This window comes from Neolamprologus multifasciatus, chromosome 3 (genome assembly GCF_963576455.1).
Source record: "Neolamprologus multifasciatus chromosome 3, fNeoMul1.2, whole genome shotgun sequence".
NCBI classification, from domain to species: domain Eukaryota; kingdom Metazoa; phylum Chordata; class Actinopteri; order Cichliformes; family Cichlidae; genus Neolamprologus; species Neolamprologus multifasciatus.
The window spans coordinates 23,625,702-23,649,988 of NC_140441.1; the positions used below are offsets into that span (position 1 = coordinate 23,625,702).

The following is a 24,287-nucleotide window of genomic DNA, read 5'->3' on the forward strand; positions in this document are numbered from 1 at the left end:
ATTTATACAATGTAAATGATCTGATAAATAACAGAGTATATTTTAATATACTCTGTTATTATATTATACTCCCTGTAATATACTATTACAGGGATTTAAGATCCCTGTAATAAAAGCATGGAAGAACAGCGCACCAGGAGAAACCCGGCTCTTCCTGCCCACCTTAGAGGATATGACTTAAGTGACTATCTCCCCCGGAGGGATATAATACTCTTCATCTTTGCCTGACTGCCTCTTTTTCTTGGTCTTTGGTCGCTCTTTGCCATCTTCCTGCTGACCTCTTCTTTTACCACCTACCACCTCTGAAAACACCCCCTGGTGGAAATAGAAAGAATTACATGGTACAAAGTGACAAAACATGATACAGAGATCCTACTATCTTCCTCTTCTAGTTTGTGTACAACATCATCTACATCAAAACTGCACTTTATTTTGCTTCTTCTTCATCAGACAGCATAAACAACTTTCTCATTTTGACTCAAATATTGGTTTTGAATGAAAATGAGGAAACAATCCTGGGTGTTTATTCAACTTGTAAGCAGGTTTTCTAATCCACCGTACTATTATTATTGACACTAGTACATGTTCGTGCTGCTGGCAAACTAATACACTCAAGAACATATAGCAAAGCTAAAAAGTGAAAAGTAGGTCTTGCCTATATAAATAAACATAAGACAGTTGTGAGACTTTGACATAGTAACATCTGCAGTAATATTTACACCTGTGATGACATCTCACAAGCATTAGCCTTATTTTGAAACCAAGATTGTTTACACAGAGTTTGTAATTGCAGAGAAATGCTCCATTTATTTTGGTCATTTCATTTTTGAGCAGGAAGCTCACCTTTTTTGTTATAGCCTTTAGATGAATAGAGAGTTTTTCAATTAAATACATATTCTTTAAATAATGTTCCTGATAGGTTTGTAGTTTAAACCTATTCGCTGGAACGTTGAAGACAATATAATTACACAGCAAAGCAAGACACGAAGTAGGCAAAGTCTTCATGTTTCTCGTGCACGGGAGAGAACCGGACAAACGCCGTTCCTTCGCTTGGCCCCAGTTGCTCTCGTCCGCTCCCCCGTAACACTGCTCTTTTATTGAGGTTACATGAATATGCATAGGTTCATTAACATACGCCGCCTATATACAAACAAAGAGTACCTTGCCTGTGTGTGTGTGTGTGTGTGTGTGGTCAGAGTGTGACCCCATAAATGACTTCCCTAAACCTACTGGTCTGGAAAGTCTAGCACTTAGCCTAAAACAGATATAGCCACGTTTATCCTACCATAAAACAATAAAACAAGGTACGACCTCTTCCCATGCTCCCAGGATGTAGGTGTGGATTCCAGAACACTCTGGAATGCACACCAAGCCTTTGCAGCCTGCTAAAGATCACACATCCTATCACTACACAATTAATTATACACCTCTAAGCATATATAAGTAGATATTTCTAAGCATAAATGACAATCAACATTACAAAACCTAACAGTTCCCTCTTATAAAAAGTAGGATTATTTAAAAAAAAAAAAAAAAAAGTATTATACCTCTATTACTTAGAAAAAAAACTTTTTTTTTTCTGTTGTCTGTTATATAACATTAGAGATGCTCGTGGCAATTCATTTCTTAATCAGCTAAACAGGTCAGTTAAGAAACAGTCAAATATTAAGTTAAATTTGAAAACGGTTTAAAAAAAAATATCCCCATTCCAAAATGTCACATGACAATCTCAAGTGTAGTGACATCACGGAGTTATGATGTCACTACACTTTGATCCTTTGAAGTTTGTCCTTAAACAGGGGTGAGAAACAATAATTTGTAGTTCGTGTCTTCGCAGCATTTGTGTTTGCAGCCTTCACACGTTCACCACAGAAACTTTTGGAAAACTTTTCAGAGTTGTCGTTTACAACCTTCAACATGTATCCAACAAGACACCAACAAAGGCAAAAAGATTACGCCGCTTCTCCTTCCTGTCGTGGCCGGCCAAATGACCTTTTAGCCATCCAAAGGGCATTACATGACAGTAAGAAGGAAAACTACCATCTCCAGAATAAAATTCAACAGATTGAAGAAGAGAAACTTCAACTGCAGGAGAAGTGTAGACAGATGGAAGCGCAAAATAAGAACCTGGAAGAAAGACAACAACGCCAGCCCGACATAACAATTATTAATGAGGGCTGGGGAATCAAGTTTGGACAAGCACGAGAGCAGATTGTCTTCCTAATTAAGGAAAACAAGCAAAAGAGCGCAGAACTAAAGGAGATGTCCAACCAGCTTAAAGACAACAAAGCTACTGTTGAGAAGACAGAATGGGATCTCCAATATATGGACCAAAAGAATCGGCTGCTCCAAACAAACTTCGATGAAGCTGTGAAAAAAAACAAAGAAATCCTCCAACAGAAGGAAGAACAGGAGAAAAAGCAAAGAGACATGGAGCACAAACTCAAAGTCACAGAGGAAAAATACAGGACGCTGAAAATAAAGTTGGATGATACACTGCGCCAAAATAAAGACCTCCTTCAAGAGAAAGAGCAACAGCAAGACAGATTGAAAGAAGAGAAACGTATTGTCGAAGACTTTGAGGGTAAAAATCTAAAACTGCAACAGTTTTGTAGTGAACTGAAGGACAAAACAAGTCAACTAGAAGGGGAAAAAGAAAAACTGGACAAACAATGCTCACACATGCAGAAAAGGATGGGTCAAATGGCGAGAAACAACTCCGAGCTCACTAAGGGGATATTGTTGGAATACAACAACTTGAAGCGCAAACACACTGAAATGCAGGTGCAAAAGCAGGAACAAGATAACATACATGACGACCTGCAGCGTACACTCCAAGATATCCACAGAAGAAATGAGGAGCTACAAGACATGTACAAAGAAGTACAACAGAGAAACGCAGACATGCACAAGGACAAGATAATGCAGGAGGCAACATCCAAAGAGCTCAAGGAAAAGCTTGAAGAAAAACGAGCAACACTGGAAGAGGTGGAGAAAACATGCAAGAAGCTTGAGATACAAAATGCAGAAACCATCGATGAGTTGAGAACCCTCATCCTGGAAAAAAAAGCTCTTGTAGAAAACTGCATGAAAAAGAAGAACAAACGTTTCCGCTGGCCCTGGAGGAGAGACTCTACTGCTTCCTCACCTGGTGTAGCCTCGTCTTGCTCCACCTCTGTTCACCTCCCCAACCAGTCCCGGCAGTTGACTGTCCCCTCCTGAGCCTGGTTCTGCCGGAGGTTTCTGCCCGTTTAAAGGCAGTTTTTCCTCCCCACTGTCGCCTAGTGCGTGCTCAGAGGGGATTGTTGGGGTTTTCTCTCCTCTATCTTGTTTCTTTATTTACTTGTTAACTTTTTGTTCTTACTTCATTTTACCTTGTTTCTTTATTTACTTGTTAACTTTTTGTTCTTACTTCATTTTACCTTGTTTCTTTATTTACTTGTTAACTTTTTGTTCTTACTTCATTTTACCTTGTTTCTTTATTTACTTGTTAACTTTTTGTTCTTACTTCATTTTACCTCGTTTCTTTATTTACTTGTTAACTTTTTGTTCTTACTTCATTTTACCTTGTTTCTTTATTTACTTGTTAACTTTTTGTTCTTACTTCATTTTACCTCGTTTCTTTATTTACTTGTTTAACTTTTTCTTTTTCAACTTATTTATAAAACAATAAACAATTGAATTTATCCTTTGAGTATTTTTCATCTAATCTTTTCATCTATAACTTTTTCAAACATTCATATCTGTCGTTTATCTTCTTCTTGAAACCTCGTAAATGGTGAAGGAAAAATCCTGGAACATGGTTTGAAACACTGAAATTGTTTCAGCTGAAACCGGCAAAGTCATACGTGTGTGTGTGTGTGTGCGTGCGTGCGTGCGTGCGTGTGTGTGTGTGTCACAGGTGACACGGTGTCACTGGTTAGGTCATCATGTTTAGGCTCATTCACTCGAAAAATTATTTAGGCCAAATCTTTAAAACTCTATCATTGCATACACATTTTCAATTCATTTCAATCGCACAAATGCAGAAATAATTATTTGCAGTATCTTATCTGATTTCTTTTGAGAATGTCATGCCTGATCATTTGCACCCACACCACCAAAAATGGGGGCAAAAGGGAGGAGATCGCATTTAATCGGTTAATAACAAGAGGTCAGAAATATAAGTGCTGCAGAAACCTCTGAATCTCAGCTATAATCTCATGTAAACCATTTCTACAATCGCCAAACAAAGCGAAGTCACCAAACAGTTAAAAGAGCAGATACGTCACCATGAATCTGTGGACAGGTAATATCCACATTTTAATTTATGATTTACTGGAGTTCCATGTGTGCTTGATCCTTAATGAAACTGATGTAAACCTGCAACTACAGCGATCCAGAGAAGAAAGAGAGAAGCAATACTTCACCCATGCTTACATTTAAATCACTCTCATCCTTTTCTGTGATGTCACAGTCAGCAGTAGTGGTGGGGTTGGTTGGCTGCTGCAGCCTGCTTTCTGCAGCTCGGTCTTCTCTCTACTTGCTGAATTTGTCCACTAGCCGAGTGTCTTTAGAGCGTTTGGCCCGCATCACCTCACTGGCTGGTGTCTTACTACTGGAGTTGATTTCGAAGATGGTCTATTTCAGGAGAGAATTATATGTTTCTTTGCTTACTAGAACACTTTTTACCAGAAAATGCAGCGCTGTGATGTGTCTGCATCAAACTCACCGCTTTGGATTTGTAGCTCTTGATGGCATCGACTATTTGAAGGCACTCCAGTTCCATTTTTTCCAGACCACACCCTGAAACAAATCAAATTGTCTTACCTAACTGCCATCAGTTCCTCACTACTCCTTTTGATTATCTTCATAATTTCTCTCTTCTTTTTATAGTTTATCCTCCTTTGAACTTACCAAGTACTGGATGGACACCCACGCTGGACACATCGGTGTTTTTAACCCGTCTGATGGACTCCGGCGAGGGGTTTGGCCGTGACTTGAGGTACTGCTTGTAGGCGTTCTCTGAGACACGGAGCAGATTTTGCAGGTCCAGGGAGTTTTCGTGAGACGTGATCAGATGAGCACTTTCATCATCCAAGATCCTCTGAGGGACTCGGCCAAACACACCTTCTGAATCTGGAGTACGAAAAGAAATGCAGACATTTCAATACAGTGACAGATAAAAAGAGCACTAAATAAAGTTTATTAGCAACCTCAAATGTGTAGCACATCAGTTAAACAGTTCATCTGTCACTTTAAGACCTGACAGGCATGCAGTAGAGTCTACCTTGTGTTTGTTCAGGTGAAGCAAACTGAACTGGTCGCCCTAGGAAGAGGTGGAGGTCGTAGACATAAGGCATTTCATCAGGACAAATCAGACTATAGGCTGTGCCACTTTGGCCCGCTCGTCCCACACGCCCCAATGGGAAAAGACAGGGGAAAAATACACGTAATGCTGGCCTAATCATTTCAAATTAAAGAAGCTGAATCACTTTGTTCCTTCTGCATACAGCTGCTCACCAACTCTGTGCAAGAAAAGTTTGGCCTTGGAGGGGAAGTTGTAATTGATGACATTATCCAGCAGGGGGATGTCTATACCATGAGCAGCAACATCAGTCACCAGAAGCACCATGGCTTTCCGATGCACAAATTTCCCAATGTTGATCTTCCTGGCAGTCTGATCAAGGGCACTGTAGATGTAGGCACACTCTAAACCTTCTGTCGACAGCAGCTGGACATCAGGAGAAAAAAAGAAGAAGTCAACTAAAGCTCTAGTTTTTAAAACAATATTTAACATTCTCACAAATTTAGGCTACACTGTTATCTTACCTCCTTTAGGTACTCCACATGGTGTTTGGTGGCAGCAAAGACCACTGTCTGTTCCTGAGGCTTCACTACGTTGCTCAGGAGGTGGAGCAGCAGAGCCGGCTTGTCATCCACACGCAGGTGGAAGAATGACAGCTGATGAAAGTTAGAAGAAATGAAAACATGCTCAAAGCCATGGAAACATCAGGTGACTGTAAGGACTTTTGCTTTGGGCTTTACATTTAAATCATTCAACATTTCTGGGAGAAGAATACAAAATGTTTGAATAGCAAGTGTCTGAAGACAGAGCAACAAGTACAAAGACCAAGACACTGACACAGTAGCTGATTTAACATAAGTCAGCATGTAGAGTAGATGCAATAATCCTGTACTGAGGTTGTAATAAATAATGCAAAACCTTCCATCTAATTTCTCAGATTAAACAAAAGGTAAATAAAACAAAAGCAAATTCTGCCTTTTTACCTTGATCTGATCACTGAGCTTGGAATCCACATCCAAACGAATCAGTACAGGCTCTGTCAGGCCTGAGAAAAAAGTTTAGGATTATTTGCCTTTAGATGCTAAAAAATATGGAAGCTAAGTTGAATGAATATGCTTTATGATGAGAAAATAAGCCAGAAAAACTTTGAGAATCTACACCGTGGAGGGTTAATTTATTAGATAAATGTCTACAGAAAAAAGAAATTGATCTGTGTATATATACACGTGTATATACACACACATATATGTAAGTGCATGAATGGCTTTTATGCCCTGTTAAAAAGTCCTCCGGCCAGGGCATGCGTTACCTACATGGGAGGAGCATGATTCCCCCAGAGGCCAAATCAGAGTGCTCACCCGTTCTCTCCTTGCTGTGGTAATTAAAAGTGTAGTCGGCGAGTAGCGCTGCTGCAAGCAAGTTGTGGACTTGAGTTGAATCGGACTAAGGCGGGCAAGTGTGCGTTCATAGAACCAGTAAGTCACGTTGGGAACGTATTTTATTTCTGTTACTGTGAATGTACCAATGTAGACATCTGTTACTATTGCCTTGAGTTAGCAGCTATGTTGTAGGAATAAGCAGTGTTGGGACTAACGCGTTATTAAGTAACGCGTTACAGTAACTACGTTATTTTTGTGGTAACGAGCACGGTAACTAGTTATTATGCCAAAATCAGGAACGCGTTAGTCGTTACTGGGATTTAGATAGGGTCGTTACTCGTTACTTCGTGTGGTGGCTATCGCGGAGCTTCCACAGATTCTGTAACATTAGGAAGTGGTGGAGGCAGCAGGTGGATGAGGGAAAGGGGACGCAGAAGGAAAAGAGACCTGAGGCGGCCGCCGGTCCAAGTGTGAACTGAACTTCAGGTAAGAAGTTATGACCTGCAGTCTATCTGGGTCAGATATAAACCAAGTTTAGGTGGAGTTTATTTTCGTTATTCTGACTTTTTCCGTACTGCGTACTAGCTAGCATGACAGAGTTTCTATACAGCTGGGTGGGTGCTATGAAGTTAATGATGTTGAACTTTATTTTGTTCATAAGTTATTAGAGTTGCCAACCGTCCCGTCTGGTATTAAGAGAAAATATTACGCGTTTTGAGGTGAAAAGGAACAGTTTGTCCCGTAATTCAGCTACAATGAAAAAGACACAAAGCTGTTATTCTGTGTCTTTGCTGCACAGCTGCCTCTTCTTCTCTCATTCTCCCCCCTCCCTCTCCCGTTTCTACTTCAATCATGAAAACTGATCAATGATCAGCTGATCGGCTTTTCTCTCTTGTTTGTTTATCGGTCACTTTGCGCCAGAAAGAGGAAACCAGCCGATGTCGCCTTAAACAACAGCAGCACGTTTAAGCTTGATCAGCTGTTGTTAGAATTTATTTAATATTAATTTCTAGTATCAGCTGATGTTTGCTGGAGCCACAGCTGCAAAAAAGCTGCTGGTCATGATGTCGGTTTGGTTATCTGGTGAGAGGGAAACATGAAGATGAAACCAGGAGATGTCCTTACTGAATCATCAGAGCTGAACAGGTGATGGAGAAACAGGTTTACCTTTTAGGTGACATAAATGAGTTGAAGGGAAGTTATGAACTGTTTCTGAGAGACAGATAACCCCAGGATCCTTTTTTTATGTAGCTGACAGCTGGTAACTGTGCAGGGGCGGATCTAGCAAAGTTTTTGCCAGGGGGGCCAGGTAGGGCATTAACAGGGAGAGGGGGGCACAAAGAAATACTTTTCTTTCTTATTCTCATTTAAATTGTCTAGCTTTTAAAAAATAATTATCTGAATCTTACAACAAACGATTGATAGATTGATGCATATATACCATCAAGACAGTGTACATCACTGTCACAACAGCGTTTGTTTTCATTCAAAGGCTTTAAGATTTTTCCTATAATGGTGGGCCATTCAAAATGCCCGGGTCAATTTTCTGTCCCAGTCCAGCCCTGTATGCAGCTCATCTGCAGTCTGGTGTTACCTACATCTTCCTATTCAGAAGGCAGAATTTCCAAGTTCTGAGTACAATCAAAGCACCGCGACTGCAGTTTTTGTGTTGGATGTAAAAGGCGCACATGACGATGTGACGTAGGCTAGAATCATGGCAGCAGTCAATGACGGTCCAGGCGTGGGATTTCTCTCGTGGAAATATGCACATTATCTTTTCCTTTCTATTGGTAGGTGGCACAGTGCACTTGTGGCAAGTAAGCAAGCTAGAAGACTGGCAAAGTTATGGAAGCAACACATTAACAAGAGAATTCTGAGTAAAACTAAAGTTACTTTCCCTAGTAACTAGTTACTTTGAAAGTAACGAGTAACTTGAAGTAACTGAGTTACTTTTGATAGAAGTAACTAGTAATGTAACTAAGTTACTATTTTAAAGTAACTTACCCAACACTGGGAATAAGTAAATAGGAGCCTGGCTCCACAGGATATTCCTCATTTCTAAGTTGCTTCAGTTATTGTGGAGAGTTAATGTTCTCAAAGATTTTACCTGATGGAGTAACTAAGTTAGCATACGAATCCGTTCTTGTTCAGAAAGACTGCATACACATGGCGGCCTTTGAGTGAGCAATTGTGTCCACTAGAGGGTGGTGTTGACTCACAAATGAAGGAATTGACATAAATTGATTATGATTCTGTGTTTATGCCATCCTGTTATGTTATTACTCTAAGCTCTGTTTCTGGTATCAGGATCTGCCCCTTTGTAATCTGGTATGGTGTTCTCTGTAATACTGAAGTATGAGAAATGCTAGACAAGAGAGATGTTTATGTTATTTCTTATTTGTATTAATTACAGAACCACATCCTTACTTGCCAGCGAGAGTGTGTGTTCGATGTGGGCTCGTGGCAAATAAAGTTCTTCCACTCTGACATCATTCCCCGTCTCTGACCGGACGTTATTACCAGGGAACAGTACCGAAACCCGTTTCAGAGATAGTGGTCCAGGGCGTCCACTATAACAAGTGGTCCTTCCAGACGGATTGATCCCTGTAATAAAAACATGGAAGAACAGCGCACCAGGAGAAACCAGGCTCTTCCTGCCCACCTTAGAGGATATGACTTAAGTGACTATCTCCCCCGGAGGGATATAATACTCTTCATCTTTGCCTGACTGCCTCTTTTTCTTGGTCTTTGGTCGCTCTTTGCCATCTTCCTGCTGACCTCTTCTTTTACCACCTACCACCTCTGAAAACACCCCCTGGTGGAAATAGAAAGAATTACATGGTACAAAGTGACAAAACATGATACAGAGATCCTACTATCATCCTCTTCTAGTTTGTGTACAACATCATCTACATCAAAACTGCACTTTATTTTGCTTCTTCTTCATCAGACAGCATAAACAACTTTCTCATTTTGACTCAAATATTGGTTTTGAATGAAAATGATGAAACAATCCTGGGTGTTTATTCAACTTGTGAGCAGGTTTTCTAATCCACCGTACTATTATTATTGACACTAGTACATGTTCGTGCTGCTGGCAAACTAATACACTCAAGAACATATAGCAAAGCTAAAAAGTGAAAAGTAGGTCTTGCCTATATAAATAAACATAAGACAGTTGTGAGACTTTGACATAGTAACATCTGCAGTAATATTTACACCTGTGATGACATCTCACAAGCATTAGCCTTATTTTGAAACCAAGATTGTTTACACAGAGTTTGTAATTGCAGAGAAATGCTCCATTTATTTTGGTCATTTCATTTTTGAGCAGGAAGCTCACCTTTTTTGTTATAGCCTTTAGATGAATAGAGAGTTTTTCAATTAAATACATATTCTTTAAATAATGTTCCTGATAGGTTTGTAGCTTAAACCTATTCGCTGGAACGTTGAAGACAATATAATTACACAGCAAAGCAAGACACAAAGTAGGCAAAGTTCTTCATGTTTCTCGTGCACGGGAGAGAACCGGACAAACGCCGTTCCTTCGCTTGGCCCCAGTTGCTCTCGTCCGCTCCCCCGTAACACTGCTCTTTTATTGAGGTTACATGAATATGCATAGGTTCATTAACATACGCCGCCTATATACAAACAAAGAGTACCTTGCCTGTGTGTGTGTGTGTGTGTGTGTGGTCAGAGTGTGACCCCATAAATGACTTCCCTAAACCTACTGGTCTGGAAAGTCTAGCACTTAGCCTAAAACAGATATAGCCACGTTTATCCTACCATAAAACAATAAAACAAGGTACGACCTCTTCCCGTGCTCCCAGGATGTAGGTGTGGATTCCAGAACACTCTGGAATGCACACCAAGCCTTTGCAGCCTGCTAAAGATCACACATCCTATCACTACACAATTAATTATACACCTCTAAGCATATATAAGTAGATATTTCTAAGCATAAATGACAATAAACATTACAAAACCTAACAGTTCCCTCTTATAAAAAGTAGGATTATTTAAAAAAAATAAATAAAAAAATGTATTATACCTCTATTACTTAGAAAAAAACCTGTTTTTTTCTGTTGTCTGTTATATAACATTAGAGATGCTCGTGGCAATTCATTTCTTAATCAGCTAAACAGGTCAGTTAAGAAACAGTCAAATATTAAGTTAAATTTGAAAACGGTTTAAAAAAAAATATCCCCATTCCAAAATGTCACATGACAATCTCATTGGCTCACGGAGTTATGATGTCACTACACTTTGATCCTTTGAAGTTTGTCCTTAAACAGGGGTGAGAAACAACAATTTGTAGTTCGTGTCTTCGCAGCATTTGTGTTTGCAGCCTTCACACGTTCACCACAGAAACTTTTGGAAAACTTTTCAGAGTTGTCGTTTACAACCTTCAACATGTATCCAACAAGACACCAACCAAGGCAAAAAGATTACGCCGCTTCTCCTTCCTGTCGTGGCCGGCCAAATGACCTTTTAGCCATCCAAAGGGCATTACATGACAGTAAGAAGGAAAACTACCATCTCCAGAATAAAATTCAACAGATTGAAGAAGAGAAACTTCAACTGCAGGAGAAGTGTAGACAGATGGAAGCGCAAAATAAGAACCTGGAAGAAAGACAACAACGCCAGCCCGACATAACAATTATTAATGAGGGCTGGGGAATCAAGTTTGGACAAGCACGAGAGCAGATTGTCTTCCTAATTAAGGAAAACAAGCAAAAGAGCGCGGAACTAAAGGAGATGTCCAACCAGCTTAAAGACAGCAAAGCTACTGTTGAGAAGACAGAATGGGATCTCCAATATATGGACCAAAAGAATCAGCTGCTCCAAACAAACTTCGATGAAGCTGTGAAAAAAAACAAAGAAATCCTCCAACAGAAGGAAGAACAGGAGAAAAAGCAAAGAGACATGGAGCACAAACTCAAAGTCACAGAGGAAAAATACAGGACGCTGAAAATAAAGTTGGATGATACACTGCGCCAAAATAAAGACCACCTTCAAGAGAAAGAGCAACAGCAAGACAGATTGAAAGAAGAGAAACGTATTGTCGAAGACTTTGAGGGTAAAAATCTAAAACTGCAACAGTTTTGTAGTGAACTGAAGGACAAAACAAGTCAACTAGAAGGGGAAAAAGAAAAACTGGACAAACAATGCTCACACATGCAGAAAAGGATGGGTCAAATGGCGAGAAACAACTCCGAGCTCACTAAGGGGATATTGTTGGAATACAACAACTTGAAGCGCAAACACACTGAAATGCAGGTGCAAAAGCAGGAACAAGACAACATACATGACGACCTGCAGCGTACGCTCCAAGATATCCACAGAAGAAATGAGGAGCTACAAGACATGTACAAAGAAGTACAACAGAGAAACGCAGACATGCACAAGGACAAGATAATGCAGGAGGCAACATCCAAAGAGCTCAAGGAAAAGCTTGAAGAAAAACGAGCAACACTGGAAGAGGTGGAGAAAACATGCAAGAAGCTTGAGATACAAAACGCAGAAACCATCGATGAGTTGAGAACCCTCATCCTGGAAAAAAAAGCTCTTGTAGAAAACTGCATGAAAAAGAAGAACAAACGTTTCCGCTGGCCCTGGAGGAGAGACTCTACTGCTTCCTCACCTGGTGTAGCCTCGTCTTGCTCCACCTCTGTTCACCTCCCCAACCAGTCCCGGCAGTTGACTGTCCCCTCCTGAGCCTGGTTCTGCCGGAGGTTTCTGCCCGTTTAAAGGCAGTTTTTCCTCCCCACTGTCGCCTAGTGCGTGCTCAGAGGGGATTGTTGGGGTTTTCTCTCCTCTACCTTGTTTCTTTATTTACTTGTTAACTTTTTGTTCTTACTTCATTTTACCTTGTTTCTTTATTTACTTGTTAACTTTTTGTTCTTACTTCATTTTACCTTGTTTCTTTATTTACTTGTTAACTTTTTGTTCTTACTTCATTTTACCTTGTTTCTTTATTTACTTGTTAACTTTTTGTTCTTACTTCATTTTACCTTGTTTCTTTATTTACTTGTTAACTTTTTGTTCTTACTTCGTTTTACCTCGTTTCTTTATTTACTTGTTAACTTTTTCTTTTTCAACTTATTTATAAAACAATAAACAATTGAATTTATCCTTTGAGTATTTTTCATCTAATCTTTTCATCTATAACTTTTTCAAACATTCATATCTGTCGTTTATCTTCTTCTTGAAACCTCATAAATGGTGAAGGAAAAATCCTGGAACATGGTTTGAAACACTGAAATTGTTTCAGCTGAAACCGGCAAAGTCATACGTGTGTGTGTGTGTGTGTGTGTGTGTGTGTGTGTGTGTGTGTGTGTGTGTGTGTGTGTCACAGGTGACACGGTGTCACTGGTTAGGTCATCATGTTTAGGCTCATTCACTCGAAAAATTATTTAGGCCAAATCTTTAAAACTGTATCATTGCATACACATTTTCAATTCATTTCAATCACACAAATGCAGAAATAATTATTTGCAGTATCTTATCTGATTTCTTTTGAGAATGTCATGCCTGATCATTTGCACCCACACCACAAAAAATGGGGGCAAAAGGGAGGAGATCGCATTTAATCGGTTATAACAAGAGGTCAGAAATATAAGTGCTGCAGAAACCTCTGAATCTCAGCTATAATCTCATGTAAACCATTTCTACAATCGCCAAACAAAGCGAAGTCACCAAACAGTTAAAAGAGCAGATACGTCACCATGAATCTGTGGACAGGTAATATCCACATTTTAATTTATGATTTACTGGAGTTCCATGTGTGCTTAATCCTTAATGAAACTGATGTAAACCTGCAACTACAGCGATCCAGAGAAGAAAGAAAGAAGCAATACTTCACCCATGCTTACATTTAAATCACTCTCATCCTTTTCTGTGATGTCACAGTCAGCAGTAGTGGTGGGGTTGGTTGGCTGCTGCAGCCTGCTTTCTGCAGCTCGGTCTTCTCTCTACTTGCTGAATTTGTCCACTAGCCGAGTGTCTTTAGAGCGTTTGGCCCGCATCACCTCACTGGCTGGTGTCTTACTACTGGAGTTGATTTCGAAGATGGTCTATTTCAGGAGAGAATTATATGTTTCTTTGCTTACTAGAACACTTTTTACCAGAAAATGCAGCGCTGTGATGTGTCTGCATCAAACTCACCGCTTTGGATTTGTAGCTCTTGATGGCATCGACTATTTGAAGGCACTCCAGTTCCATTTTTTCCAGACCACACCCTGAAACAAATCAAATTGTCTTACCTAACTGCCATCAGTTTCTCACTACTCGTTTTGATTATCTTCATAATTTCTCTCTTCTTTTTATAGTTTATCCTCCTTTGAACTTACCAAGTACTGGATGGACACCCATGCTGGACACATCTGTGTTTTTAACCCGTCTGATGGACTCCGGCGAGGGGTTTGGCCGTGACTTGAGGTACTGCTTGTAGGCGTTCTCTGAGACACGGAGCAGATTTTGCAGGTCCAGGGAGTTTTCGTGAGACGTGATCAGATGAGCACTTTCATCATCCAAGATCCTCTGAGGGACTCGGCCAAACACACCTTCTGAACCTGGAGTACGAAAAGAAATGCAGACATTTCAATACAGTGACAGATAAAAAGAGCACTAAATAAAGTTTATTAGCAACCTCAAATGTGTAGCACATCAGTTAAACAGTTCATCTGTCACTTTAAGACCTGACAGGCATGCAGTAGAGTCTACCTTGTGTTTGTTCAGGTGAAGCAAACTGAACTGGTCGCCCTAGGAAGAGGTGGAGGTCGTAGACATAAGGCATTTCATCAGGACAAATCAGACTATAGGCTGTGCCACTTTGGCCCGCTCGTCCCACATGCCCCAATGGGAAAAGACAGGGGAAAAATACACGTAATGCTGGCCTAATCATTTCAAATTAAAGAAGCTGAATCACTTTGTTCCTTCTGCATACAGCTGCTCACCAACTCTGTGCAAGAAAAGTTTGGCCTTGGAGGGGAAGTTGTAATTGATGACATTATCCAGCAGGGGGATGTCTATACCGCGAGCAGCAACATCAGTCACCAGAAGCACCATGGCTTTCCGATGCACAAATTTCCCAATGTTGATCTTCCTGGCAGTCTGATCAAGGCCACTGTAGATGTAGGCACACTCTAAACCTTCTGTCGACAGCAGCTGGACATCAGGAGAAAAAAAGAAGAAGTCAACTAAAGCTCTAGTTTTTAAAACAATATTTAACATTCTCACAAATTTAGGCTACACTGTTATCTTACCTCCTTTAGGTACTCCACATGGTGTTTGGTGGCAGCAAAGACCACTGTCTGTTCCTGAGGCTTCACTACGTTCCTCAGGAGGTGGAGCAGCAGAGCCGGCTTGTCATCCACACGCAGGTGGAAGAATGACAGCTGATGAAAGTTAGAAGAAATGAAAACATGCTCAAAGCCATGGAAACATCAGGTGACTGTAAGGACTTTTGCTTTGGGCTTTACATTTAAATCATTCAACATTTCTGGGAGAAGAATACAAAATGTTTGAATAGCAAGTGTCTGAAGACAGAGCAACAAGTAGAAAGACCAAGACACTGACACAGTAGCTGATTTAACATAAGTCAGCATGTAGAGTAGATGCAATAATCCTGTACTGAGGTTGTAATAAATAATGCAAAACCTTCCATCTAATTTCTCAGATTAAACAAAAGGTAAATAAAACAAAAGCAAATTCTGCCTTTTTACCTTGATCTGATCACTGAGCTTGGAATCCACATCCAAACGAATCAGTACAGGCTCTGTCAGGCCTGAGAAAAAAGTTTAGGATTATTTGCCTTTAGATGCTAAAAAATATGGAAGCTAAGTTGAATGAATATGCTTTATGATGAGAAAATAAGCCAGAAAAACTTTGAGAATCTACACCGTGGAGGGTTAATTTATTAGATAAATGTCTACAGAAAAAAGAAATTGATCTGTGTATATATACACGTGTATATACACACACATATATGTAAGTGCATGAATGGCTTTTATGCCCTGTTAAAAAGTCCTCCGGCCAGGGCATGCGTTACCTACATGGGAGGAGCATGATTCCCCCAGAGGTCAAATCAGAGTGCTCACCCGTTCTCTCCTTGCTGTGGTAATTAAAAGTGTAGTCGGCGAGTAGCGCTGCTGCAAGCAAGTTGTGGACTTGAGTTGAATCGGACTAAGGCGGGCAAGTGTGCGTTCATAGAACCAGTAAGTCACGTTGGGAACGTATTTTATTTCTGTTACTGTGAATGTACCAATGTAGACATCTGTTACTATTGCCTTGAGTTAGCAGCTATGTTGTAGGAATAAGTAAATAGTAGCCTGGCTCCACAGGATATTCCTCATTTCTAAGTTGCTTCAGTTATTGTGGAGAGTTAATGTTCCCAAAGATTTTACCTGATGGAGTAACTAAGTTAGCATACGAATCCGTTCTTGTTCAGAAAGCCTGCATACACATGGCGGCCTTTGAGTGAGCAATTGTGTCCACTAGAGGGTGGTGTTGACTCACAAATGAAGGAATTGACCTAAATTGATTATGATTCTGTGTTTATGCCATCCTGTTATGTTATTACTCTAAGCTCTGTTTCTGGTATCAGGATCTGCCCCTTTGTAATCTGGTATGGTGTTCTCTGTAATACTGAAGTATGAGAAATGCTAGACAAGAGAGATGTTTATATTATTTCTTATTTGTATTAATTACAGAACCACATCCTTACTTGCCAGCGAGAGTGTGTGTTCGATGTGGGCTCGTGGCAAATAAAGTTCTTCCACTCTGACATCATTCCCCGTCTCTGACCGGATGTTATTACCAGGGAACAGTACCGAATCCCGTTTCAGGGATAGTGGTCCAGGACGTCCACTATAACAAGTGGTCCTTCCAGACGGATTGATCCCTGTAATAAAAGCATGGAAGAACAGCGCACCAGGAGAAACCAGGCTCTTCCTGCCCACCTTAGAGGATATGACTTAAGTGACTATCTCCCCCGGAGGGATATAATACTCTTCATCTTTGCCTGACTGCCTCTTTTTCTTGGTCTTTGGTCGCTCTTCGCCATCTTCCTGCTGACCTCTTCTTTTACCACCTACCACCTCTGAAAACACCCCCTGGTGGAAATAGAAAGAATTACATGGTACAAAGTGACAAAACATGATACAGAGATCCTACTATCTTCTTCTTCTAGTTTGTATACAACATCATCTACATCAAAACTGCACTTTATTTTGCTTCTTCTTCATCAGACAGCATAAACAACTTTCTCATTTTGACTCAAATATTGGTTTTGAATGAAAATGAGGAAACAATCCTGGGTGTTTATTCAACTTGTGAGCAGGTTTTCTAATCCACCGTACTGTTATTATTGACACTAGTACATGTTCGTGCTGCTGGCAAACTAATACACTCAAGAACATATAGCAAAGCTAAAAAGTGAAAAGTAGGTCTTGCCTATATAAATAAACATAAGACAGTTGTGAGACTTTGACATAGTAACATCTGCAGTAATATTTACACCTGTGATGACATCTCACAAGCATTAGCCTTATTTTGAAACCAAGATTGTTTACACAGAGTTTGTAATTGCAGAGAAATGCTCCATTTATTTTGGTCATTTCATTTTTGAGCAGGAAGCTCACCTTTTTTGTTATAGCCTTTAGATGAATAGAGAGTTTTTCAATTAAATACATATTCTTTAAATAATGTTCCTGATAGGTTTGTAGCTTAAACCTATTCGCTGGAACGTTGAAGACAATATAATTACACAGCAAAGCAAGACACGAAGTAGGCAAAGTTCTTCATGTTTCTCGTGCACGGGAGAGAACCGGACAAACGCCGTTCCTTCGCTTGGCCCCAGTTGCTCTCGTCCGCTCCCCCGTAACACTGCTCTTTTATTGAGGTTACATGAATATGCATAGGTTCATTAACATACGCCACCTATATACAAAGAGTACCTTGCCTGTGTGTGTGTGTGTGTGTGTGTGTGTGTGTGTGTGTGTGTGTGTGTGTGTGGTCAGAGTGTGACCCCATAAATGACTTCCCTAAACCTACTGGTCTGGAAAGTCTAGCACTTAGCCTAAAACAGATATAGCCACGTTTATCCTACCATAAAACAATAAAACAAGGTACGACCTCTTCCCATGCTCCCAGGATGTAGGTGTGGATTCCAGAACACTCTGGAATGCACACCAAGCCTTTGCAGCCTGCTAAAGATCACACATCCTATCACTACACAATTAATTATACACCTCTAAGCATATATAAGTAGATATTTCTAAGCATAAATGACAATCAACATTCCAAAACCTAACAGTTCCCTCTTATAAAAAGTAGGATTATTTAAAAAAAAAATTAAAAAAAATGTATTATACCTCTATTACTTAGAAAAAAAACTTTTTTTTCTGTTGTCTGTTATATAACATTAGAGATGCTCGTGGCAATTCATTTCTTAATCAGCTAAACAGGTCAGTTAAGAAACAGTCAAATATTAAGTTAAATTTGAAAACGGTTTAAAAAAAAATATCCCCATTCCAAATTGTCACATGACAATCTCAAGTGTAGTGACATCACGGAGTTATGATGTCACTACACTTTGATCCTTTGAAGTTTGTCCTTAAACAGGGGTGAGAAACAATAATTTGTAGTTCGTGTCTTCGCAGCATTTGTGTTTGCAGCCTTCACACGTTCACCACAGAAACTTTTGGAAAACTTTTCAGAGTTGTCGTTTACAACCTTCAACATGTATCCAACAAGACACCAACAAAGGCAAAAAGATTACGCTGCTTCTCCTTCCTGTCGTGGCCGGCCAAATGACCTCTTAGCTATCCAAAGGGCATTACATGACAGTAAGAAGGAAAACTACCATCTCCAGAATAAAATTCAACAGATTGAAGAAGAGAAACTTCAACTGCAGGAGAAGTGTAGACAGATGGAAGCGCAAAATAAGAACCTGGAAGAAAGACAACAACGCCAGCCCGACATAACAATTATTAATGAGGGCTGGGGAATCAAGTTTGGACAAGCACGACAGCAGATTGTCTTCCTAATTAAGGAAAACAAGCAAAAGAGCGCAGAACTAAAGGAGATGTCCAACCAGCTTAAAGACAACAAAGCTACTGTTGAGAAGACAGAATGGGATCTCCAATATATGGACCAAAAGAATCGGCTGCTCCAAACAAACTTCGATGAAGCTGTGAAAAAAAACAAAGAAATCCTCCAACAGAAGGAAGAACAGGAGAAAAAGCAAAGAGACATGGAGCACAAACTCAAAGTCACAGAGGAAAAATACAGGACGCTGAAAATAAAGTTGGATGATACACTGCGCCAAAATAAAGACCTCCTTCAAGAGAAAGAGCAACAGCAAGACAGATTGAAAGAAGAGAAACGTATTGTCGAAGACTTTGAGGGTAAAAATCTAAAACTGCAACAGTTTTGTAGTGAACTGAAGGACAAAACAAGTCAACTAGAAGGGGAAAAAGAAAAACTGGACAAACAATGCTCACACATGCAGAAAAGGATGGGTCAAATGGCGAGAAACAACTCCGAGCTCACTAAGGGGATATTGTTGGAATACAACAACTTGAAGCGCAAACACACTGAAATGCAGGTGCAAAAGCAGGAACAAGATAACATACATGACGACCTGCAGCGTACGCTCCAAGATATCCACAGAAGAAATGAGGAGCTACAAGACATGTACAAAGAAGTACAACAGAGAAATGCAGACATGCACAAGGACAAGATAATGCAGGAGGCAACATCCAAAGAGCTCAAGGAAAAGCTTGAAGAAAAACGAGCAACACTGGAAGAGGTGGAGAAAACATGCAAGAAGCTTGAGATACAAAATGCAGAAACCATCGATGAGTTGAGAACCCTCATCCTGGAAAAAAAAGCTCTTGTAGAAAACTGCATGAAAAAGAAGAACAAACGTTTCCGCTGGCCCTGGAGGAGAGACTCTACTGCTTCCTCACCTGGTGTAGCCTCGTCTTGCTCCACCTCTGTTCACCTCCCCAACCAGTCCCGGCAGTTGACTGTCCCCTCCTGAGCCTGGTTCTGCCGGAGGTTTCTGCCCGTTTAAAGGCAGTTTTTCCTCCCCACTGTCGCCTAGTGCGTGCTCAGAGGGGATTGTTGGGGTTTTCTCTCCTCTACCTTGTTTCTTTATTTACTTGTTAACTTTTTGTTCTTACTTCATTTTACCTTGTTTCTTTATTTACTTGTTAACTTTTTGTTCTTACTTCATTTTACCTTGTTTCTTTATTTACTTGTTAACTTTTTGTTCTTACTTCATTTTACCTCGTTTCTTTATTTACTTGTTAACTTTTTGTTCTTACTTCATTTTACCTCGTTTCTTTATTTACTTGTTAACTTTTTGTTCTTACTTCATTTTACCTTGTTTCTTTATTTACTTGTTAACTTTTTGTTCTTACTTCATTTTACCTCGTTTCTTTATTTACTTGTTTAACTTTTTCTTTTTCAACTTATTTATAAAACAATAAACAATTGAATTTATCCTTTGAGTATTTTTCATCTAATCTTTTCATCTATAACTTTTTCAAACATTCATATCTGTCGTTTATCTTCTTCTTGAAACCTCGTAAATGGTGAAGGAAAAATCCTGGAACATGGTTTGAAACACTGAAATTGTTTCAGCTGAAACCGGCAAAGTCATACGTGTGTGTGTGTGTGTGCGTGCGTGCGTGCGTGCGTGCGTGTGTGTGTGTGTCACAGGTGACACGGTGTCACTGGTTAGGTCATCATGTTTAGGCTCATTCACTCGAAAAATTATTTAGGCCAAATCTTTAAAACTCTATCATTGCATACACATTTTCAATTCATTTCAATCGCACAAATGCAGAAATAATTATTTGCAGTATCTTATCTGATTTCTTTTGAGAATGTCATGCCTGATCATTTGCACCCACACCACCAAAAATGGGGGCAAAAGGGAGGAGATTGCATTTAATCGGTTATAACAAGAGGTCAGAAATATAAGTGCTGCAGAAACCTCTGAATCTCAGCTATAATCTCATGTAAACCATTTCTACAATCGCCAAACAAAGCGAAGTCACCAAACAGTTAAAAGAGCAGATACGTCACCATGAATCTGTGGACAGGTAATATCCACATTTTAATTTATGATTTACTGGAGTTCCATGTGTGCTTGATCCTTAATGAAACTGATGTAAACCTGCAACTACAGCGATCCAGGGAAGAAAGAAAGAAGCAATACTTCACCCATGCTTACATTTAAATCACTCTCATCCTTTTCTGTGATGTCACAGTCAGCAGTAGTGGTGGGGTTGGTTGGCTGCTGCAGCCTGCTTTCTGCAGCTCGGTCTTCTCTCTACTTGCTGAATTTGTCCACTAGCCGAGTGTCTTTAGAGCGTTTGGCCCGCATCACCTCACTGGCTGGTGTCTTACTACTGGAGTTGATTTCGAAGATGGTCTATTTCAGGAGAGAATTATATGTTTCTTTGCTTACTAGAACACTTTTTACCAGAAAATGCAGCGCTGTGATGTGTCTGCACTCCAGTTCCATTTTTTCCAGACCACACCCTGAAACAAATCAAATTGTCTTACCTAACTGCCATCAGTTCCGCACTACTCCTTTTGATTATCTTCATAATTTCTCTCTTCTTTTTATAGTTTATTCTCCTTTGAACTTACCAAGTACTGGATGGACACCCACGCTGGACACATCTGTGTTTTTAACCCGTCTGATGGACTCCGGCGAGGGGTTTGGCCGCGACTTGAGGTACTGCTTGTAGGCGTTCTCTGAGTGTGACGGCCAGTGGGCTGGCCTTGTGTTCTGCTTTTTCTTTTACCTGTTTCTTGCAGGTAGGTGGAGCTGACCCAATTATTGATGCAGCACACCTGAGAGGCCAGTCCCCGTGTATATAAAGACACCTTGACTGAACCAGAGGGGCTGGCTTTGGGCTCTGGCTCTCTCTGTCTGGCACCCATCATGGAAGTTTCAGTTATGGCTGTTATGTCCTTTAAATGGTCTTTAAGTTGCTTTACCTAATTTCATTAAATATGTCTTACAGCCTTTAAAAGCCTGTGTGTGGTCTCCCTCTTGATTGTCACTTCCTATGAGCCGGGTTGTGACAAATGGGGGCTCGTCCGGGATCGTCTGTGCAATTTTCCTGGTTTGGTGAGCTTTCTAACATATGATTGAGAGCTGGTCTGTTTGCAGCTGCTTGTCTAGTTGTGTCTTGGCTAGGGCTTGCCTTGTAGGCAATTGTTGAGTTGATTGCTGATCAGTTTGGTTATTGGTGGTGCTTTGATATTCTGGGTTTGCTGTGTATTGTGTTTGGGAGGCCATTTGGTTAGGCAGATTAAGTGGAGGCAGTCATGTTAACACTGTTGTTTTGCTGTAGACTTAAGTTTACTGGAGCTACTGTTGGTGTGCTGTCTTGTGTGAACTTTGCATGAGCTACAGCATGCGCTGTGTTGATTATTGAATGTGCATGAGTGAGAATCAGTGCTTTCCCGGTTAGGTTGAAGGAGTGTTTCTCTCTTGAGAATCATTCACTGAAATTTCTGTTGCGGTGAACACGGTTAGAGCAGTTGTCTCGGGAGCACGTCCCCAGGTTTGAGGGGGTCGCTGTTTGTGCAGTTGCCTTTCTCTTTCTGGCGGTTTTTAGTGCATAAGTACCCACCGTAAGTAACTGCATGAAGACTAGGCTTTAGTTAAGTAGATTTTGGTTAGGCAGTTAGCGGGAAAGTGCTGTTTTCAATTGCATGTCGAGAATCAATACTTTGCTGTTATGGCTACAGTTGATGCTTTTGTTCAGTCTCCATCGGAAGAACTCTTGAATAGTTGTACTAGGGAACAACTCTTGAAACTTGCTGAACATTATGATGTTGATGTTGGAGATAAAAAACGGTTGAAAGATGAGATTAAAGGAGTGTTGAAGGCTGCATTAGCAAAGAGAGGCGTGTTGCCAGGTAAAATGCAGACCTTAGTGGCTGAGGTTGATCAGTCTGTGGTCTCAACTGCCGTTGCTTTGTCTTTTGAGCAGCAAAAGGAATTGTTACTCTTACAAATGGAAAGAGACAAGCTGAACATTGAGAAAGAACGTGTAAGGCATTCTTTAGAAAAGGAAAAGTTGGAGCTAGAGCAGTATCGGCTAGACCTAATCAAGGCGGGCAAGTTATCAGGTGGTGTTGAGGCTAAAGAGTCTCCTCCACAAGGACTTGAAACTTTTGATATTGTGCATAACTTGCGCTTGGTGCCGAAATTTGATGAAAGAGAGCCAGATGCCTTTTTCTCCCTTTTTGAACGCATTGCCGAATTGGGAGGGTGGCCAGAAGCTGACTGTGTGATTATGTTACAGTCTGTTTTGACTGGAAAGGCTCAGGAAGCTTATTCAGCACTCAGGGCAGTTGATTGTTGGAGTTTTGCTACTGTTAAAGATGCAGTTCTGAAGGCATATGAGTTGGTACCAGAAGCTTACCGTCAACGTTTCAGATCATGGAGGAAGTCTGATAAGCAGTCGCATATAGAGTTTGCGAGGGATTTAACTAAACACTTCAACAGATGGTGTTCTGCACTGGGAGTGTCAACTTTTAAGGATTTATGTGAGTTAATGGTATTGGAGCAGTTTAAAAATTGTGTTCCTCCTGAGGTTGCCACTTACATTGCCGAACGGGAAGTGACAACAGTTTCTGACGCTGCTAAATTGGCAGATGAATATATCTTGGCACATAAGGGGCAGGTTGGTAGAAACTGTTTTTCAGTGGGTGCTCCTGCTAGAGCTTTTGGTCAAACTAAGTTTATGTCATCGGTTCCTGCGAAAGCCATTGGTGGTGTGAAGCCCAGTAAGTTTGGTCAAGCATGCAACTACTGCCATGGCGATGGACACTGGAAAGCAGAATGTCCCTTGTTGAAAAGCAAGTTGGCACGTACAGGCAAACAGGTTAAGCCTGCGGCTCTTACCATTCCTGCACGGGAAATTTCAGTGGTCTCTCGAGAGACGCCAGTTTCGCCTAAGTCTGACTCGGAGAGCTATTCGGGGTTTGAGGATTTTGTGTCAGATGGGTTTGTGTCACTCCCGGGTGATGTTCATAAAGTTCCTGTAAAGATTTTGCGTGACACAGGAGCAAAGGATTCTTTTATCTTAGCTTCCATGTTGCCATTTTCACAGGTTACTGATACTGGTGAGTGTGTACTTGTTCAAGGCATGGGTTTAACCACTATCTGTGCCCCAGTGCATAAAGTCAGGCTGTCATGCAGTTTTGTGGATGATGATATCTGCCTTGGTGTTCGTCCTGCTTTGCCACTTGAGGGCGTACATGTGATTTTGGGGAATGATTTGGCTGGAAATCGAGTCTGGGCTGACCATTCTTTATCTGTTAAATCTAGTGTTCTGAATGAGTCCCATGAGTGTGAACAGGGTTTTTCTGACTTTGCAGCTTGTGCTGTTACAAGGGCTGCAGCTAAAAAGGATGCAGAGCCTGTAACTCAAGCAGAAGAGTGTCAGGTTGAACCAGATTTGATTGTTCCTGAACATTTGTCAGTTTCCCAGCAAGAGTTAATTCAAGCACAGCGTGCTGATGCTTCACTGACTGAGCTGTTTCACAAAGTGCAACCTAGTGATGACGCTAGAAGTGCA

General features: G+C 40.6%; 2 protein-coding genes and 3 pseudogenes across 4 annotated transcripts in view; 2 read left to right on the plus strand and 3 right to left on the minus strand.

Annotated features, from left to right (window-relative positions):
* LOC146522096 (ATP-dependent RNA helicase DDX54-like) lies at positions 1 to 6,613 on the minus strand (annotated as a pseudogene). Its single transcript, XR_014873116.1, has 9 exons — positions 6,601 to 6,613; positions 6,271 to 6,332; positions 5,812 to 5,943; positions 5,503 to 5,713; positions 5,270 to 5,404; positions 4,897 to 5,118; positions 4,712 to 4,785; positions 4,420 to 4,620; positions 1 to 315 (listed from the first exon to the last, which is right to left on the minus strand). The product of XR_014873116.1 is annotated as an ATP-dependent RNA helicase DDX54-like (transcript).
* Positions 1,575 to 4,133, plus strand: LOC146522097 (uncharacterized). Its single transcript, XM_085153884.1, has one exon. The coding sequence runs from the start codon at positions 1,918 to 1,920 to the stop codon at positions 3,220 to 3,222; it is 1,305 nt and encodes a 434-aa protein (XP_085010010.1). The 5' UTR covers positions 1,575 to 1,917; the 3' UTR covers positions 3,223 to 4,133.
* Positions 5,818 to 16,640, minus strand: LOC146522098 (ATP-dependent RNA helicase DDX54-like; the record flags this gene model as incomplete). Its single annotated transcript, XM_085154125.1, has 11 exons — positions 5,818 to 5,943; positions 6,271 to 6,332; positions 9,094 to 9,481; positions 13,542 to 13,742; positions 13,834 to 13,907; positions 14,019 to 14,240; positions 14,392 to 14,430; positions 14,625 to 14,835; positions 14,934 to 15,065; positions 15,393 to 15,454; positions 16,394 to 16,640. Coding segments are annotated over 8 exons (1,089 nt in total), but the record flags the coding sequence as incomplete, so codon positions are not given.
* Positions 10,733 to 12,976, plus strand: LOC146522099 (uncharacterized; annotated as a pseudogene).
* Positions 16,626 to 24,287, minus strand: part of LOC146522100 (ATP-dependent RNA helicase DDX54-like) — a 15,633-nt pseudogene continuing 7,971 nt past the window's right edge. Inside the window, exons 9-11 of the transcript XR_014873117.1 lie at positions 21,337 to 21,448; positions 20,915 to 21,225; positions 16,626 to 16,781 (exon numbers count right to left, since the gene is read on the minus strand). The product of XR_014873117.1 is annotated as an ATP-dependent RNA helicase DDX54-like (transcript). The remainder of the gene's footprint in view (positions 16,782 to 20,914; positions 21,226 to 21,336; positions 21,449 to 24,287) is intronic.